Genomic DNA, 20,016 nt, shown 5'->3' with positions numbered 1-20,016 from the left:
AAGTAAAGTACAAGTACCTCAACATTTGGACTTAAGTACAGTACTGGAGTAAATGTACTTAGTTACATTCCACCACTGGTAGTAGCCCAACTACAGCTTACATGTAACATTATACAGTGAGGAAAATAAGTATTTGAACACCCTGCTATTTTGCAATTTCTCCCACTTGGAAATCATGGAGGGGTCTGAAATTGTCATCGCTACTGTACCAAATATTAACATTGATGCAGAGAATGAATTTCGCTACATGTATGTGTGTGTGACAATAAAAGTACCTTTACCTTATTATATGATATTTGACCCTAGACACGTTCTGCTCTGCTCTGTTATATTTGCTGTTTGCTGCTCCTTACCACACCACTCTGCTCTCTGGGTCTGGCTACTGTTTGTATACTGCTAACATTGTCATTTTGAGTCTAATTGTTTTCCAATAGTTTCTATTTTAATTATTTTCTTATGTCTATGGAGATTCATGTATGTATCAGGTAACTGTAGTTTAATTTAAAAACACATGGATTAAAAAATAAAAAATACAAGACGTTTCAGTGTTCATCCAAACACCTTCATCAGTTGTTTAGTGTGCTTCTTTTCTTATGTTTATTTGATAAACAAATTATTTTGGTGATTTGATTTGTACCTTCCTCTAGCCTAGCTGTAGGCTACTTATTTCTCTCGTTGTGCTGCTGCACCGCCCACATTTCGCCACTGGGGATCAATTAAAGGCTTATCTGGAATCTTACTTTATATTATCTTAGCCTTTCCTATATTATCTTATCTTATCTTCATGTTTTGTTTCTACTGTATTTTTTGTCATAGGCTATAAGCTATTGCATTTTTGGTATCTGATATTTTATTGTTATTTATGTCAAGCACAGTAGCGGAGGGGGCAAAAAATATATGATATAAAATATCACCTGCGTGAATAAAGAATGGGAGGAAGAGCCACATATGTGTACAACATACCTGCCAACACTCCCGTTTTTCCCGGGTTTCTCCCATTTTTTAAGCCTTATCTCCCGGACCCCTCCCGGTTTGTTATTTCTCCCGGGAAACTCCCGTAATTTGCATGACCCAAACTACTTTATAAATAATCAAACCAATATGTTTGTCTAATGTTGACCAGTTGCCGGATGTTGTATGTTATTTACACAATCCACACACCATATACAATTTTCAACCCGTTTGTCACCTCAACCTGGTAACAGATAACCCTCAACCTGGCAACCTATAACCCTCAACCTGGCAACAGATAACTCTCAACCTGGCAACCTATAACCCTCAACCTGGCAACCTATAACCCTCAACCTGGCAACCTATAACCCTCAACCTGGCAACAGATAACCCTCAACCTGGCAACCTATAACCCTCAACCTGGCAACAGATAACCCTCAACCTGGCAACCTATAACCCTCAACCTGGCAACCTATAACCCTCAACCTGGCAACAGATAACCCTCAACCTGGCAACCTATAACCCTCAACCTGGCAACAGATAACCCTCAACCTGGCAACCTATAACCCTCAACCTGGCAACCTATAACCCTCAATCTGGCAACCTATAACCCTCAATCTGGCAACCTATAACCCTCAACCTAGCAACCTATAACCCTCAACCTGGCAACCTGGCAACCTATAACCCTCAACCTGGCAACCTATACACACAAATGACCTACGCACACAAATCTCCCGGATTCTGACCACCACTGCAGCTCATAAAAACAGATGCTTTAATGTAGGTATTATTATAAGCCTGTTATTATTATAAGCCTGTTATTATTAGTAGCCTGTAGGCCACTGTGTGTCACAGGCTAGTGTTTGTACAGTCAATGAGCAGGTAGTTTGTCCAGAGTAATTGTGTAGTAATGGTTGTTTCTGTAGCCGGCCGCCCGGTGGCGCAATGCGCTCTTGCTCTGTGGATCGGGTGTGCCAGAGGAAAGGAGTGAGTGAGTTAGTGAGAGAGGGAGGGAGGGAGGAGGCAACAGAAAGAGCAGCCGCGCCACACAGTCCACATTTCCACCAGAGAGCCCGACACTCAGACTCCCAGTCTGCCACCGACCTTCTCTGTCTAGTCCGGGTAAACAAAAACAAGCGGAGCCCGGACGCGTCCCGCTCTCCTGGCTAGATTCTCCCATCACTCCCAGGGCGTACTCGGTTTAGCTCTTTATTCTCCTCCCGGACGGACGTCAGCTTCCCACCGCACAGCTCCCAGGATATAAGTTGTTCCCAGTAGCAGAACCGGAGATCCTGGAAGATGGGTTCCGTCCCGGCCATATCTGTCCTTATTTTGGGCATTGTGGTTCCAGCGCTGGCCGGCTATATTGAGGTATGTGATCTGACGTGCCTTTTGGGATTTGTTCCGTGCCAGGGCTAGTCTGACTCGGATCAAAACACAAGTGTGTTGAAAAAGCAGATCTTTCTGGCCTGTGTACCTATATTTGTTCTCTGTTAACATGAGGCATGTGTGGCTATAAGCTGTGTTTTTGTGCCGCCGGATGTAACTGTATATTTCTGTTTATTTGCTTTGACTTCTTCCTCCCGACACATTCCCACACATTAAACTGATAGATTTCCCTTCCTCATCAAAGGATTTTCACCATACTTTGGTTAAATTGTATATGTGGATGTAATGACTAAGTGGGTGGGGAAAGCAAGCTCATTAATAAATATTAATGAGCGTGCTTTCAGGTCACTTTTGAGCACTGACTGCAGTTTGTTGGTTGACTTGAACAATGTGCGCCCCCCCCCCCCCCGGAAGCTGCTGTAACAGGAATTACAGCAGGGTTTGCTGCAGAGATCAGAGGAAAGACAGCAGGCGCTTTGTCAGGCCTTGGGGGGACACACTGGCCCTCTGCAATGGATCACAAAGTGTGTCCTCCCTGCTCTGTGTCACAGTTGCATCCATCGTGTGTGTGTGTGTGTGTGTGTGTGTGTGTGTGTGTGTGTGTGTGATATTGTCTGAACAGACAGGAGGAAATCCTTTTACCTAGGTATTCAATCTCCAGCTGCTCCTGTCAACAGGTTGCCCCCCCGCCCCCAAAAGCCCATGAGGACGTCCTCAAATGTCTTGTTTTGTCCCCAACTCAAAGCTATTCAGTCTACTGTCACAGAGGAGAGAAGAAACTACAACGCATTCACATTTAACAAGCTGGAATCAGACGTTAGAATTTTTTTCATAAAAAAAAATGACTCAAACCGATTAATGGATTATCAAAATAGTTGCCAATTAATCGATACATTTTGCAGCTCTACGTGAGTCTATTTGTCAGATATGCAGGTCCTCCTGTAAACACACACACACACACACACACACACACACACACACACACACTTACTTACCTAATGCTCTGTTTTCCTGCTGGCTCACCAGTTATTGTCCTGGACAATAACTGGTGAGCCACGCAGGAAGCCTGCAGTGTCAGACTGTGTGTCATGGGATAACAATGCACCCATTCTCATAGCAAACAGCCCCCCCACCCACCCACAGGGTAAACACAAGTGTTTCAGCTCACTGCCGAAGACCATGACAAAACATTTGAACAAGACATCTCCTCCTGCCACTGTTGTGCAAAGTGGCTGGTTATGAGGTAATCTTTCTCTCTCTCTCTCTCTCCCGCGTTTACGACAAAAACCTTGGTCATTTCGAGGCAGTATTGGCTGGCATTGTGTGTGTATGTGTTTGGCGGGGGGATAATGGTTATTATGTCCCCAACCGAATCTATGCTGCTGCCCTCTGTCTCTCTACAAAGAGCTGTCCCCTCGGCAACGATTGCCTCCTCAGTCAGCCCTCCTCACCGCACAGACGCGCTGATCGATAGCGCACAGACTCCTCCTGAGATGATTAATGGATGAAATCAATGAATTTTCCTGATCAGTCACCCAGATTAAATTGAGAAATGTATGGTGGCTGAGGATTCCACTGGTTGAATCAATGGCTGTCCTCAAGGACGAGGCTTTTTTTTCTTTGTTTGACATGGCGTTTTTTTTATTTGCAGTAAAACGCCACATGGATAGAATATGGCTATTCATATCCCTTTTTATTTATTTTGCCCCTTCCTCCTTTCCCCTTAAATGCACGCTGTGTACAGGAAACCTGAGACTTCTAATACTGAAGTGGAAATAAAGAAAAACCTGAATATACAGTACATCTGTAGGGGAAAACACAAATATGAACACCTTTTGAGTTGGAGAAAGAAGAGAACAAATCCAACAAGATGACTATACATTAATTTATAAGATTCATGTCCGGTTACATCTCTATATGTTTAACTAAATTAAAAGATTACAGATTCAAGTTAAACGTCAACATGTCAGGGTTTTCTATACCATTATAAGACTCAGGCGCTGCACCCAAGCCGTTTTTGGCACCAACTAAGCTGAATGAATGTAAAATCAATGTGAGCATCAAAACTAACTACATTATGATGGTAGTTGGCCCCCAATTGACTTCTTCAGCAAGTTTTAGTTTTCAAGCTTTTTGAGCATTTATTATCTGCTCTCGCTTTTCCAACATTTTAGACACAGATTCCCATTTTCTTAAGGAAGGACCGTTTAAAACCCCTCCAAATACATGCACCTAAGGCTGGCTACACACTGGCTGGCGTCGCGTGAGCGTGTCAGCTGCGTGGTGTTCATATTTTGGCTCCCATGTTAACAGGTTAGAGCTTACAAAAAAAACTAAACGCGTGCATACTATAAATAGGACCGATGCCTAGCGTGTTGGAAGCGTTTCCAGGCAAAATAGAATAGGAAAAGATGTTCGTATGTGATTTTGACATGAATACATATTAATAAATGACATGTTGATGTTTGAAAGTCTCTAGGTTTTGATATAAACGCAGATATAAATGTAATAAAACAAAAATTAGATTTTCTACTGTCAATACCGAACGAAATATTCTGTAGCCTATTTTGCCGTCAATACTGCCGATGTTGTCTTTGCTGTAATCAGATCAGTATATATTTATGTTTAACATGGTATTTCATTTTATCAATGGGAAACATACATGTGTCCAGACAAGGCTAGCAGCAGCAGCAGCGCCGCGTCAGACACGTTTCTGGTGTGTAAAGACGCTCACGCCACGCTCACGCCACGCTCACGCCACGCTCACGCCACGCTCACGCCACGCAGGCAGTGTGTAGCCAGCCTAAGTCTTCCACAAACTAGGGCTGCACGATATTTCGCTATAACGATATTTCTTGCGATACATAAACAGATGTTAAAGTGTACTCAGTTCTGCCTTTCTGCTGCTTTCAGTATTCTGCTAAAATGCAACAAATTGCTTGTTAGATTTAAAACAAATAAAACATTCTTTTATTGAACAAATTGAACATTGGATTGAATATAAAAGGCACCATTAAACAACATTAGACAGTTACATTTTAAAGTGCCGTTTTCTCCTGATATTATCTTTAAACTAACTAAAAAATCTTGCCGTGTCTTTGGATGTGTTTATTGTAGGGATCAACGGATACTGGTTTCTCAAGGCCGATACTGATACCGATTATTATTATTATTATTAGTTAATAAAACCGAAAACTGATATTTGGAACCGATATGCATTTACAGTGAAAATGAAAATCTTTAAAGGTCCAGTGTGTAGGAATTTCTCCCATCTAGCGTTGAGATCACATATTGCAATCAACTCTCTCGCACCACGCAGTTCAAAGTAGGTATTACAGCTACGGTAGCCTTCACGCTTCAAAAAGCCAGTCTCTTGCTCTTTTCAATATCCTTTTGCTTTTTCTGGGCGAAGAAGAAGAAGACTCCTGTTACGGAAATTTGGATTTTGAATATGTGTGGTCCTCCATGTTTCCAGGAAGCTACGATACCCGTTAGCAGCATTAGCAGCACCTGGGAGTTTATCATGTGACAGAGAAAACACGAAAGGCGGAGCAGTATGTCCTGTATGTCCCTTACCGGCTAACGTATTTCAAGATGGAGCATGAATATGGAGCGTCTACCCCAATTCATGCGAATGGAAATGTAAAATTTCAATCCTAAAGGAATACTTGGAATTGATGGTGGTGGTAAATATTCATGAAAAAGGACAAGTTTGTGAACGGGCAACACAGATTTTGAACGCAATATATCGATATTATCGATATCGTGATATGAGACTAGATATCGTCTTCGATTTTGGATATCGTAATATGGCATACGTGTTGTCTTTTCCTGGTTTTAAAGGCTGCATTAGAGTAAAGTGATGTCATTTTCTGACCATACCAGACTGTTATAACTGTTCTATTATTTGCCTTTACCCACTTAGTCATTACATCCACATTACTGATGATTATTTATCAAAAAACCCATTGCGTAAATATTTTGTGAAAGCACCAATAGTCAACCCTATTCGTACAATAATATGATACAATATGCGGTATCGACAGCGATGTATTTAGTCAAAAATATCGGGAGATTTGATTTTCTCCATTTCGCCCAGCCCTAACTACCACAAACCTAGGGGAAAACCCGGCATGTCATTTTTTTTTTCTCAGCCAGGATACAAATAAAGCCAGCGCCGTGTTTCCCTTCCCCTGCGTGTGTTTGTGTGTGTGTGTGTGTGTGTGTTTCTCCACTGTTTGAAGCTTGTCAGGACTGGACAGCTGCTGTTGCCGTTGTTTGTCAGTGAAGCTGCTGGTGTGTGCAGTGTGGGCCCTGCTGATGAGCCCGTGGACACACAGCCGAGCTACACATTGGCTGTGCTGACATGCTGACTGGATGCACTCCCCTGGACCTTGAGCTTGAATTTACGAGCCGGTGAGAGCTCCTCCGAGACACGCTCGCTGTTAGTCAGGCATGGTTTATTCCCTCTCCTCCACCTCCTCTCCTGCCATTGTTCCTCATCTCTTTGTGTATTTGACCGGAGCGGCCCTCTTGTTTCGCAGTTCCTCCTTTTTTTTTTTTTTTTTTTTTTTTCAAGCGTTTTGGGATTAGCCGGCTACTTCAGCTGTGTAAACAGTTTTGTTTTGTCAGGTACCTGCCAGAGTGCCAGATTGTGAGCTTTTTTATTTCTTCAGCTGTGCCCTCTCTCTCATCTGAGCATCTCATCTCTTTACAGTCCGCTGTGGCTTCAAATAGGGCTGCACAATATATAGATTTTTTTTTTTATTAATATTCATGGCGATATCAACCGGAATCAGGAAAGGCTACGACACATCGTGAAAGACACGATCTTTAGTGTTAGTTCAAAGAAAATATCAGGAGAAAACTGAACTTTGTAATGTAACTCTCATTCTTTTTTTTAAGTAGTGCCTTTTTTATATTCAACTCAATGTTCAGTTTGTTCAATAAAAGTAGGGATGCACCGATCCGACTTTTTCAGTCCCGATGCCGATGCCTGGGCTTTGTGTATCTGTCGATACCCGATACCGATATCGGATCGGTGCACCCCTTAATAAAAGAAAGTTCGAAATGATTTCCGTTCATTTGTTTTAAATTCAACAAGCAGTTCGTCGTCGCATTTTAGCAGGATAACGAAAGCACTTTACTTCACTCCCCGCGAGTAATATCGTTTTTTTATATATATATTTTATAGATATTCAACAACGTTATCGCATATCGCATATTTTCCTCGTATCGTGCAGCCCTAGCTTCAAATGAGGTTTTGCCCTCTTAGCTCTTTACTCTCTGTGTTTTGTCTTATAATTTCATTTCCCCTTGTTGTTACAAACAATCAGGTTTTTTTTTTTATTTTAATTTCACTCTATTGTGGGAAAAACCAGGCTGAGCAGCTGTATCTTTTTCTGGAGCTGATTCAGAAATAGGGCGCAGCCTAGAAACCGCAGAGCCGGTTTACCCAGAGAGTTGCATCACACTGAGGCATGTGCTGATATGACTCCCACTGGATTAATGGAATACACAATATCTGGAACAGTTAATGCTTTTGGTACATTTCATTCTCTGCTGACTTGAGCAAGCAAAGATTATCGCAGCCATGACGCACGGTGTAAAAAAAATGCGTTACGCAAACGCAACCACAACGTCAGATTTTTTGTGCATTTGTCAAAAAAAAATTTGGTGTCACTAACATCAATGCGTGTCTGACTTCAAGGCAAGATGGAGCTTGTATGGAATAGACCAGTGTTAACTCGTGCTGCTGGAGTGACTTTGGCTCTGTAGGGTTTGGTTGCAGTCCTCTTGCAGATTTCCCCTTATCATCTTAAGTGTGTGTGCGTGCTTGGCTGTGTGTGCTATTTGCTGAGAATTGATGTTAAAGTTCCCCCCCCACCCCCACCCACAGTTGGCTGTGACTGTCAGGGCGGGTGCTATGAAGCCGTCCTTTGGCAGCGCTGAATGACCCTTTGTGTGCCCCTGAATAGCCCATCACCACCCAGGGTTGTCGTTACAATACAGAGGTGATGGAGATACCGAGCCGAGACAAGGGCAACGGCAGACTGTTGGTGATGTTTCGCGCCTGGGGGAAGAAAAAAAAAACAAACCCCAAACAACAATCTGAAGTACTTGCATTTGATAAGGATCTCAATACATCGTTGTGGGTGGTGGAGCACAGTCAAAGCCTTCTGTAGGCTGCTTCTTCTCCCCTCGAAGGCTACATCAACACTACTACGTTTTGGTTAATAAAGTGAATATCTTTTGCTACGTTTACGCCTCGCGTCCACACTACTCCGGCGTTTCTGAGACATTTGGAGACACTGCTACCCCCCGTTTTGGTTTGAAAACTTGCTTTGTAGTCTGGACGGGCCCAAACGGAGACACACGTCAGTCAGTCTTATCGGTTAGGTAGGCTTACATACCTTTCAGTAACAGTTCCACCGTGTCTTCTCTCCAAGCTAATCAATCCCTGCTCTTACTGTTCACTTACTGTTCACCATTGTTGTATTTTTCTGTATTTTCAACTTCTACATTCAAGATTTTTTTTAAAGATAATTGGGTCGGAGTCGAACCCGGGACTGCTGTGTCAAGGAGTAAACCTCTATGTGTGGGCGCCGCTCTGCCAACTGAGCCATCCGGTCGCCCGCATCCAAGATTTGTTTTTTAACCGCAGAGTAACGCCAGACAACCTGCTTCCTGTTCACACCGGCACGCACATGCCCAGTGTGCGCGAATGGTCATGTGATATGCGTTGCGTTAATATGGACAGAGATTAGCTCTGCTGCTGGAGCTCAAACTCTTGTGTGGACGGAGATGTAGCCTAAGCTGAAAAGACTGCCTCTTTGACTTCCGCATCCCGCCGCGTCAATCTCGTTGAATGCAGCGCCGCATGCTCCATCAGCTGAGAATCAGCCTCACTCGCCCTTGAATTCGTAGATTAGCCCTTAAAACCTTGCTTTCAATTGTTGGGGACAGCCCCGTATCCCTTTTGAATCCTCTTAGCGACAAAAAAACCGCCAGGTGCTTACAGATCTGCGAGGGAAAAGTTCTAATCCCAGAGCCCTACCCTTCTCCGTCTGCCTCGTACACTCATACGCTCAGTTCCCTCCCCCACTCACCCACTCACTTAGTCAAACCCTCATTTCCAAGCTCTGCAGAGGTAAACTGACTTCAAAGTGGAACAGCAGGACAATGTGAGTCACCTGTATGTAATATCGGAGGGTGTTCGCTCACCATTAAAGTTTGATCCGTGCTCTATGACTAACAGTAGGAACGGATGTCTGATTGAATCTAAAGCCCTTATTCTGTCCTTTTCACTTCCCCAAAGAAGCCTTCCTGCCACTCGGTTCATCTACGGTTTTCTTTCTCTCTGCCTGTCTCTCCGTCTTCTTTTCACTGCCTTGGCTGTTTCTTTCCTTCTGAACCCGAGCAACGTCTCCCGGAGCGATTCTGTCGACAGACACGCTCAGCTCAGCTCGGGATTTAAATAGAGAGGCCTCATCAGGCGAGCCTTGTTCTCACGATGTCAGGCTTTGTCTCTCAGGCTCTGCGTGCGCTCTAATTATCCAGAGTGAGCGGAGTGCCATCTTTTTTTTTTTTTTTTTTTTTAACTGGAAACGCATGTTTGTGTGTCTGCATATGCCTCTGTAGGGCTGCAACTAACGATTATTTTCATTGTTGATTAATCCGTTGATTGTTTTTTCAATTAATGGATTAGTTTGTTTGGTCTATAAAATGTCAGAAAATGGTGAAAAATGTGGATCAGTGTTTCCCAAAGCCCGAGACGACGTCCTCAAATGTCTTTTTTTTTGTCCACAACTCAAAGATATTCACTTTACTGTCACGGAGGAGAGAAGAAACTAGAACACACTCACATCTAACAAGCTGACATCAGAGAATTTATTTCCTTAAAAATGACTCAAACATATTACTCCGGCGATTTGATTTAGTAGTTGACAACTAATTGATTCATTGATTAATCTTTGCAGCTCTATGCCTTGTGAAATGTGTTTTTTGTACGCCTAAATCCTCGTGCAGCTCAGCTCATCACATATTTAGTCCGGTTTTTTTTCCTCAGTGAGAGATCCTGGGCGGCGGGGACTCGGTGCGGAGTGAGTGGGTTCAAATCGGCACACTCATGACTGCACACCGCTTAAGTTGCACCAGGGCCTCCTGCCATACGTAGGCCGGTCTGCACGGCCTCGGCAGTCCTCCTCGTGCATATACGCAGCCAACGTGAGCGCCGCGGCACCTGAGTCTGTGTGTTTTCGACAGTAGCCTGGCTCAGCACGGCTGCACGAGAATTCCTTTTGTCGGTTTGTATGCCAGAGTGCTCAGGAATGCGTAGCCCGAAGTGCCAACGGCTCGCTGTATTGTGCAGTGAGCGGCTCCCTTCCTGTATCAGCGCTGGGAGTGAGAGAGAGAGAGAGTGACTGTACACACTGACTAGTTCAGAGAACAAAAACATCCCTTGAAATCCCTTTTGAAAGGAACCCTGCCATTTCAGACTTTATTTTTTAATGTGTTTTCTGTTTGAGAATGAGAAGACAGTCACCGTAGGTGGGTTAAACCCTGTCACCTCCCTATGCTGTGTGTGTGTGTGTGTGTGTGTGTGTGTGTGTGTGTGTGTGTGTGTGTGTGTGTGTGTGTGTGTGTGGCTCAGTGAGTCACTCTCGCTGCTTGGGTCTTTCTTTCCATGAATAAAACATCTGGTGTGCTATCTATGAGCTACGGTGCACTTGCCCCTCTGCTTATGGCCCCCGCCTGTCTCTTCCTCAGTCCCAGTCTGCCCTTATGCGAGGAAGACTGTGTTGTCTGCTGTCCCCCTCCTTGTCTTATTCAGGTGTATAGCTCTAATTTTTTTGTGAGTCATACACATTTTTGCCTGCCTTTTTGTGACTGCACAAAAGGAAATAGAACGGAGGCAGGCAGCTAAGAATCAAAGAGCAGTTTAACTGTGTTCCAGGCATTGTTTCCCCGCTGTTTGCATGCTCAACTTCACCAGAAACTGTACGAGCAAAAAAAAAAAAAAAAAACGACTCAAGGGCTGTTTTTACTCGCGTTTGAGCCCATCCTCCACTGAATTTTTGTCTCTCTTGTCGAACAAGGGCATTCAAATCAGACCCAGTTTTCCAAACTTCAGGTAGAATTGTCTTTTCTTAGCGCTTTGTTGATTAGTTTCTTTGTCTCTTTCTGCGTGAGATCTCGAGTGTGTGGAATGGGTCTGCCTTTGTGTCTCTTTGTGGATCACATGTGCATCTGTCCTTAATTTCTCTGGATACGCGCACGGCACGCTGGGAGGCCATTTTTGGACGCTGTGTGTCTCGTCGTCACGTTCAGTGTTGGACTTTCAGAGCCAAAGTGATCTATTTTTTGGCTTGTGATTTAAGAGCCGCGAGACGTCCTTCTCTCCGCTCATCTGCACGCGCCCAGGTGTAAGCACAGTGGCGCGGATTTCTAGCTGAAGGGGAATGGCGGGAGGAGGTGGTGCTCTCGCCTTGATAAGCTGGCAGGCTGCCTGGCTGCTACAGTGCTCTGTTTTTGCTGAGCAACGCTGCACAAATATGCCATCCCCTGCCAGGGAAAACAGAGCATGTTAGTTCCAGCTCCCTCCCTTTCCATCTTCCTGCTTACCGAGCTTCCTTCATATCCCTCCTGTTCTCCCACCTCACCCCCCCCCCCTATACCTGAAGTGGAAATGGTATCATCCAGTGCCATTCCACTGGAACCAACGGCGGCATTGGAGTCCATCCTGTTCCTTTTTTTTTCTAAAGTTTATCCATTTTTTTCCTCGGGAGAGTGGGGGGAAATGAAAATGTCAGAACAGTAAGAGATAGAAGCAGTGCAGTGTAACTGTATAGCCCCAGAGAGAGGCCTGTGCTGCTGCTGCTGCTGCTGCTGCTGCCACTGGTACTCTACGCTATGTGACGGCCCTGTTAGCAGCCTGTCTGATACAGCACTTTCTCAAGGAGAAGGTGGCCAAGGACAAACAGCAGCTCTGTCGGATGGTCCGCTGGGAACACAGACAGAGATTTGCACCTACGGAGGAAGATACGGGGGGGAACGGGAGACGCTAGCGTTCCACCCTGGATGTTTGAGGCAGAACTGATTTCCTTTTCCTGTAACTGAAATGAAATGACATTTTTTCTTTCTTTGCGTTTTCCCCTTACTTATCTTTAAGCTCCTACCTTCACGCACTGTAATTACTTCAATTAGAGGTGTGTGCATGATGAAGAGATAAAGCCTGCAGATCCGCTACCTGCCCTCACAGAAGCATTAAAAAGGAGGGCTGTGTATTGGATTATTTAATGAGAAGGCAATACGTAAATGAGAATTGCTGTAGAACCCGGATGTAACCCATTGGACATCATTTCCTCAGTCTTATTAAAGTAGCTTGAATGCAAGCAGGAAACCCTGGGAAATAAAGGACTCTTATGGACACACAAACAGAATGCGACACGTATAATTTCACTGAGAGCATGTGCAGCAACTCCCTATCCTGCCTCAGTCTCTATTTCCCTTTTATTTCCCCTGCATCAACTCTACATAGTACACACGTTTTCAGGATTACAGTTTTGTTATGCAGAAACGATAAATTTGCCGGAGTCAAAAAGGTAAAACCGACAGCACTTTCACCATTGATTCATTTGTTGATTATATTTTCAACGAATTGCTATGTATACTGTATACAGCCCTATAGATTCAGGTTGCTTGTTTTGGACAATCAACCGTGCAAAATCCAAAGATGTTCCATTCATAATGACATAAAACAGAGAAAAGCAGCGAATCCCTACATTTGAGAAGCTGGAACGAGGAAATGTTTAGCCTTTTTACTTGGGATACACCGAATCCAGATTGTTGGGGTTCGGCCGAATACCGAATCCACTAGTTAGGATTCTGCCGAATCCGAAACCGAATACCGAATCCTACTCCCATCCTCAGTCCATTAACACAGTAAATGCATTAATGAAGTAAACAACGTCCACAGCCTCTAAAATAGTTAAATGTAACAAGTTAATGTTGAATTCACACGCTCTCCTCACATCATAGAAAAGCACATCGCTATCACCAACCAGTGTATGATGAAGGTGTTGTGAAATGTCTGTTTAAAGCACTTAAATAAGAAATTCATGTTGTTTAGTTTTAAACAGTCTAAAGGAAATGGTAAATTATAGTGTGATTAAAACTCACTATTTTCATTATTTACAGTACTTGTTTTACAGCGGATATGTGAGAAGGTACACAACCTTATTTTTTTAACAGTATTTTAGTTTTACTGCGAACCGTCACAGGAAGTGCTTTTATTCTGAAGTAGCCTACACCGAAGTCGTATGTTGTGTACTCTTGCTAGCTTACTGAGATGAACATGAGACGCTAGATGCAAAAGATGTCCGGCAAGCTTAAGTTGTTCACTTTCTTGTGTGTAAAACTGCAACATATTGAACAGTAAATGTTCACAGCAAAAGAACATTGGTCGTCATTCGAAGCCATTCCACTACAGAAGGCACGTTGGGTGGGTGAAATTAGAAAGCTAACGTTAGCTAACGAGCAGCAGCCGAGTAGGGTTTCGGTTGGGTGGAAAACAAATTCTAAGGTTCGGCAGCAACCCGAACCCCGTCAAAAAGCCCAATTTCCGATCGAGTAATCGATTAATCAACTAATTGTTTCTGCACTGGACTGTTCCCCAAGCCTCTCCCATTGCATGGTTTGCGTGTCAGTGTGTGTGCCGTGTGCTGCTCAAGGCCTAACTGTGGGCAGCATATTTAGCATTCTGCACCAGACTTCCCTCCACCCAGATCAGGCAGTGGCTGAGCTATGACCCTGCTATTATCCTTGTAGTATCTCTCTTTATAATTCACTAACTAATGACCAGTAGAAGTTTCCATTATCTTTCACACAAAGTTGTTATAAGACCATTCGTGCTCAAACATCCGTGGGAAATGACTCCTATAGCAACAATGGTTGTGCATCAAACAATGAATTCTGAGTGCCGTCAGGTCGCGAGCTGAAGGAGTACTGTCATTTAACGTCATGTGTAAATTTTTTGTTACAACCATTTCCATTTTACACCATCGTGCCCTGGAATGGCACTTTTTTTTCACCACAAAGCTGCAGCTCAGGAATGCGGTGGCCGTGCACCTCTATCAGCCATTTGGATCAGAGATAAAAACCAATCAAGCACTCTAGAGAATTCCATTAGTTTGATGAGATATGAATATAGCTCCAAGCACAAATCTGAAATAGTCTGCTGTTTTCAGACAAACCCATTAAAAGTCATTTGATCTTCTGCAGCTAATTATAGAGTCTTGTGAGCAGCGAGCCGCCTTCACCGGACTCCACCTGCCCCCCCCGACCCTCCGAGCGCTCCCCTTCAGTGTTCATCACATCCTGTCCTTATGTTTCAGGAGCCTATTTAGCGTCACAGCGCTATTATTGAAGTGCTGGAAGCTGACAGGCGGCCCAGTCATGCAAGGGTGCAGGGATTTGTCTGCCTTGTAGTCGCTGTCATCGTGCTGGGTTGGTATTTGGGATCTCTCCCAGATAGGATTGGGCATCGAGAACCTGTTCCAACTTGGAATGCTTTCTAAAATGACGTTGTTTTTTTTTTTTTTTATTTATTGGAATCATTTGGAAAATTTTGGATTTGAATCCGATCGTTGGTTTCAAATTCAATACGCAGAGGTTTCCTGTACTCCCGGGCACTTGTTGTGTTGCAGCCACGGAGCACAGTAAGCGGCGCTCTAAAGTGTGGCTTTATTTAAAGCTTTAGCGAATAACATTTTGATATTAATAAACATCCGTTACATTCAAGCCATTGCCAAATGAGTTGCTAGAAAGTTAATTAAGACTTTCAGCTCCACACAACTCTCTCTGTATTTCTCAGTATGACTGTGTTCAGAAGATTGTGGCGTCCGGCGACTTCGCGCGCAGAAACTTGATGAGGTGACCTCTTCTGAAGACTAGATCATGTTTTCTTAATCCTCATTGGCAACTAGCAACTGCGTGGAGGAGGGGAGGGGGCGTGTGCACAATTATGGAAGGCTTGTATCATGTGTTGTCACTATGTAGAATTCCTCATGGGGGGTTGACAGAAACTACGCACTATAGCTTTAACGTTGAAAAAGCCCAGTAAAACTGTAAATCACAGTTGATTCAAAATATAATTAGTATGTAGTTTTAATTTTTTTGGGGGGGCGGGGTCCAAGACCGGTGCTAATTAAGCCGGTGCCTTAACCCACCGTTATCTATCGCACCGAACAGCAACTCGGATATCGGTGCCTTATTTAGATGCCACTTAAATGCCTCCGCTTCTCTCTGATGCTCCGAAAACGAACGTTAGAGCAAACCGAATGATGTGTCACCTTTTTCAGCCCTTCTGAGTTTGCAGGCATGAGTTCAAATCAAAACGATGCCCAACCCTACTCGCAGAGAAGTAGTAGTATGCAGCAGAGGGGTCCGACTTGAGCCGTAAGGAAAGAGCCAGGAGGTGGTGGAGCAAGGGCGATCGATTGACACAAAGCGAGTGTGGTAGGCAGGCTCCGAGACGGATGCTTCTGCTGTGAAGTCTGGGTCTTCTCCATAGAGACATGACTGATTAGCTGTTGGCCTCAGCATGTCTCACTAGAGTTCTACTCTTCACTAGTGTAATTGAAATCCCTCCGCCCTCCCCCAGAGGAGAGGCTGAGGGAGGGCAGAGCAGGGCCTAATGACAGATTAGCATACGCAGACATGTGGGTTATGTCTCTGCTTCACTGCTCGGTGTCTTCAGGGGGGGGGGAGGAGCAGGGAGCTCTGCAATCAGAGCGAAGATTCATTTCAAATCAGCGTGGGTGGTCATGGGAGACTGGCACCGGAAGTCCAACTCAAGCTGCCGTCCTTAACTTAACTTCCAAGTGGTAATCAGAGTCAGGTTGAGTGTCGTCACTATGAGTGAAAATTATAACCTTGTAGGATGGTGATGAAAAAGGATTTTGATATGAAATAAAAGATTTAAATATTCTAATATGTTCTTGAAAATTAGTTCTGCGAGCTGAAAAAACAAACATTTTAACCTGTCCTCCACGGCTTCAAGCGAATGGGAATTTGGTAGTTTTACACTACAGATACATTCTGGGATAGGAGAAACACTCTGGGTTGTTTGCATTTCTTCCTACGCAGTGACGGAGGCTAGCTGCAAAATAGTCTCAGGAAGGAACTCGTTTTGGTGGAACATTTGCAACCTGCGAAAGAAAACACCACATACAATATTAAGGTGCCGTAGGTAGGATTGCAAAAATCCAGGACTTAGCCAAAACATTTGACAAAAAAAAACCTTGTCAGTCCCTCCCACCTTTCTGCTAAAGCCCAAAACGGTCTCCTAAGCCCCTCCCCCCACAAGGGAGAACAAATACGTGTCCATGAGCAGTTAGACACCCTCCCCCCCCCACCTGCTTTATGTAGTTCTACTGAAGCATAGGGTCAGTTTCAGCAAATATGACAGAAAGTTAGTTTTATAAGTCTTACCTACTGCACTTTTTAAATGAAGTTAACTGTTGACACAATACAGTAATGTGAGCTATTTAAATTAGCTGGATACATGGTTAAACCTCATTGGCTCTTACCAGTGGATCTCCGTGTGTACTTCGTCCACAGCAATCCCACCGATCGGTCCCAAAACCTCCCAGTTAGAGAGGAAACACCGTTAACATATTCTTTGTTAATCTTTATAGTCATTCCCCGAAAGAACCAAGCAGACCTGCCTTGTTGCATAATCCAAAATTTCTACAAAACTTTCAGCATGTAGCTCGCCAGCTCAAAGGTTGTTTTTGTTTCCCGAGAACCGAACCGAGTTTGAGAACGCCAACACACAGAGAGCCACGTGCGCCAGATGTCAGGCTTTATCCTAGAAATGTACTTCTGTTGATCCAGACTAGTGAATGATCAAAGCTCGCTCACAGTCAGCACTTGACACAAAAAATGAATTGGTTGTTGGAGGTCATGGGTTGTCGGTGCTTCACATTTGGCAATTTTGCCAGATAAATGACTTAAAGAATTATCAAAACTGTGGTTTTCCGTCCATTAATTCTCTGACTAATGTTGCAAAATGTGCTATATACGTACATGTGAGTAAAATGAGGCAGCTCTCTGCTTGATGTCTGCACCTTTTTTTTGCTGTGCTTTTGTAGTATCCATTCCAAAAGATTAAAGTGAGTTGTGACATCAAACTCCAACCCCTGGTATCATGCCAGTACTACTGAGGTCAACAAGTTCCTCCCCTCTTTCAGTATACCCACGCAGTACATCTGTCACCCACTATCATTTCATGTTGTCAGATCTTGGAAACGTTGCATGTGTCCTTGATCTCGTTCTTTTTCCTGCAGTTCTTTTGGCTGCTCTCCATCATGGCCTCACCACAACTCATGGCTGCCTTGTAGCGACGGAGTGTGATATTTTCACGTTGTCCTTGAAACTGCCTTCCCCACGCCGGCTCTCAATGTCAGCTCCCACTGAGCAGCATTCCCCCCAAAGGCCCCCCTGATTTGGACACAGTGTTCCTCCTCTCTTTCTGTCTCTGTACTGCATCCCACACAATCTTAGGACAAATTGTCTAATTTATGTCTGAACTTCTTAACATTCTGTCCTTTCCTCACCTCTATCTCCTCTCATTCTGCTATCTCTTACACCCCTCACCTCATTGCCGCTTTTCCCTCCTCGCTTCCCTAATTTCTCTTTTTGCTTGCTCAACAATTACGCGCTCATTAACCGGGGGGAGTCCGTGCAGCTGAGAGAGACATCAGCGACAGGGCTGGAGGCCTCTGTTACTGTTGTTCCTTTATTGACAAGTCTGCCTGCCTGCCTGCCAGCCTGCCTGGACCTGAGGAGCAGCCGCGTGGTGCTGCATGCTAATGAGCGTCGAGTCTTCCAGCAGGGAAATGAAAAAGCGGGAGTGGGAGTGACGGAAGGAAGGAAGGATACTGTGTCGCATACTGTGTTTTCACTCGACTTGGAGGGTATGAGAGGGAGAGGAGAAAGTGAAATGAGCAAAGGTCATTTCTTCCAAATCCTCTCTCCTCTGCGCCAGAGATTAGGCGGCTGTGCTCTCCGGCAGACGAGAGAGAGAGAGAGAGAGAGAGAGAGAGGCACACTCCTGTGTCTAATCCTCCCCTTTTTAAACTGCTGAGAGTGCAGTACAAAGTGGTGGAAAGAGTCAGCGTCCACATAAAGCGGACCCGCGTAAAACACAGGCCCATAGTTCAAAACAAACTGAGCCCCGTCTAACAATCGCCTAAGCCCTAAATCTCCCGTGTAGCCACTGCCAGAGCCGAGCCCACTGCTGACTTTTTTTTTCCCGTCCAGCTATCGCTTCTCAACAGGCTGTCTTTCTCTCTCCCCATCACATCACCTGAAATTCCCCCCCACAGAAAGCCCACACTGTGTCAGAAATCCCCCTGCAGCCCTCATTAACTTCTCTGCCTCGGTGATGTCAGGCTTAGACACACACACACACACACACACACACACACACACACACACACACACACACACACACACACACACACACACACATGACAGCGATACACACCCTGGCCTGTACACACACACACACACACACAGCCGACCCCTCTCCTACTCTCTACTCCCCGGCTAGATAGACCTCCCACCCAGCCCAGAGAGGCTTTTAATAAATGGACACGCACCGGCCAATTTAATCACGCTAATGTGTATGTTACAGTGGGCGCCTTATCGGCTATTTGATCTCCATACCGGCTCGCTGGAGAGAGCTGGGAGGAGAAGCTGCAGGAGCAAGAATGGAAAACGATGAAGTGAAAACAAGAGAAAGCTAGTCAATTTAGCCTCCTGAACAAGGCAATAATTCCAATTAAAGACGGAGACGTTAGGGACAAAGGAAACAGGGGAGATCATTAGGCAAAAGCGAATATTTCCTATTAAAACAGAAGAATTTCGAGCATGTAGTAGGGCTGCACAATTAATTCGCAGTTTTATCGAAAGCGCAATATGGACTAGTGGAATATCCAAATATTTGTGAAAGGCAAAATATGTGTCCAACCATTCTGAATTTAGTATTTTGGTGCCACAGAGACGTCCAAGCCTACGAATCCTATCCTACAGAAAACAATCTTTGTTGCAGATGCTCGCAAAAATCACCCTTTCATTTAAATGTATGAATTTGAATTATTTTCAATGAAAACAAGAAATGACACAAAAATGATCATTCCCCTCGTTGTCACTCCAAGCTAATCAATCCCTGCTCTTACTGTTCACCATTGTTGTTCTTTCTCCAAAGTATTTTTCTGTATTTTCAACTTCTACATCCAAGATTTTTTAACCGCAGAGTAACAGTCAGACAATCTGCTTCCTGTTTACACCGGCACGCACATGCCCAGTGTACGTGAATGGTCATGTGATATGCGTTGGCAGACGTGTTCATTTAGACAGAGATTAGTTCTGCTACTGGAAGGCAAGGCAAGGCAAGGCAGCTTTATTTGTATAGCACATTTCAGCAACAGGGCAATTCAGAGTTGCAAGCGGACCTACAGTTTTCTGGGAGTTTGTTCCAGATATGTGGAGCATAAAAACTGAACGCTGCTTCCCCCTGTTTAGTCCTGACTCTGGGGACAACAAGTAGACCTTTCCCAGACCACCTGAGAGGTCTGGTTGGGTCATAATGTAGTAGCAGATCAGTAA

General features: G+C 44.4%; 1 protein-coding gene across 2 annotated transcripts in view; it reads left to right on the top strand.

The window, feature by feature from the left end:
- Positions 1 to 1,953: 1,953 nt before the first annotated feature.
- Positions 1,954 to 20,016, top strand: part of aplp2 (amyloid beta (A4) precursor-like protein 2) — a 105,278-nt gene continuing 87,215 nt past the window's right edge. For both annotated transcript variants that reach the window (XM_028572597.1, XM_028572590.1), the window contains exon 1: positions 1,954 to 2,322. In XM_028572597.1, the coding sequence (XP_028428398.1) occupies positions 2,251 to 2,322 (72 nt within the window). In that variant the 5' untranslated portion in view covers positions 1,954 to 2,250. The remainder of the gene's footprint in view (positions 2,323 to 20,016) is intronic.

This window comes from Perca flavescens, chromosome 3 (assembly GCF_004354835.1).
Source record: "Perca flavescens isolate YP-PL-M2 chromosome 3, PFLA_1.0, whole genome shotgun sequence".
Classification (NCBI taxonomy): domain Eukaryota; kingdom Metazoa; phylum Chordata; class Actinopteri; order Perciformes; family Percidae; genus Perca; species Perca flavescens.
This window is presented reverse-complemented; position numbering and strand designations above follow the sequence as displayed.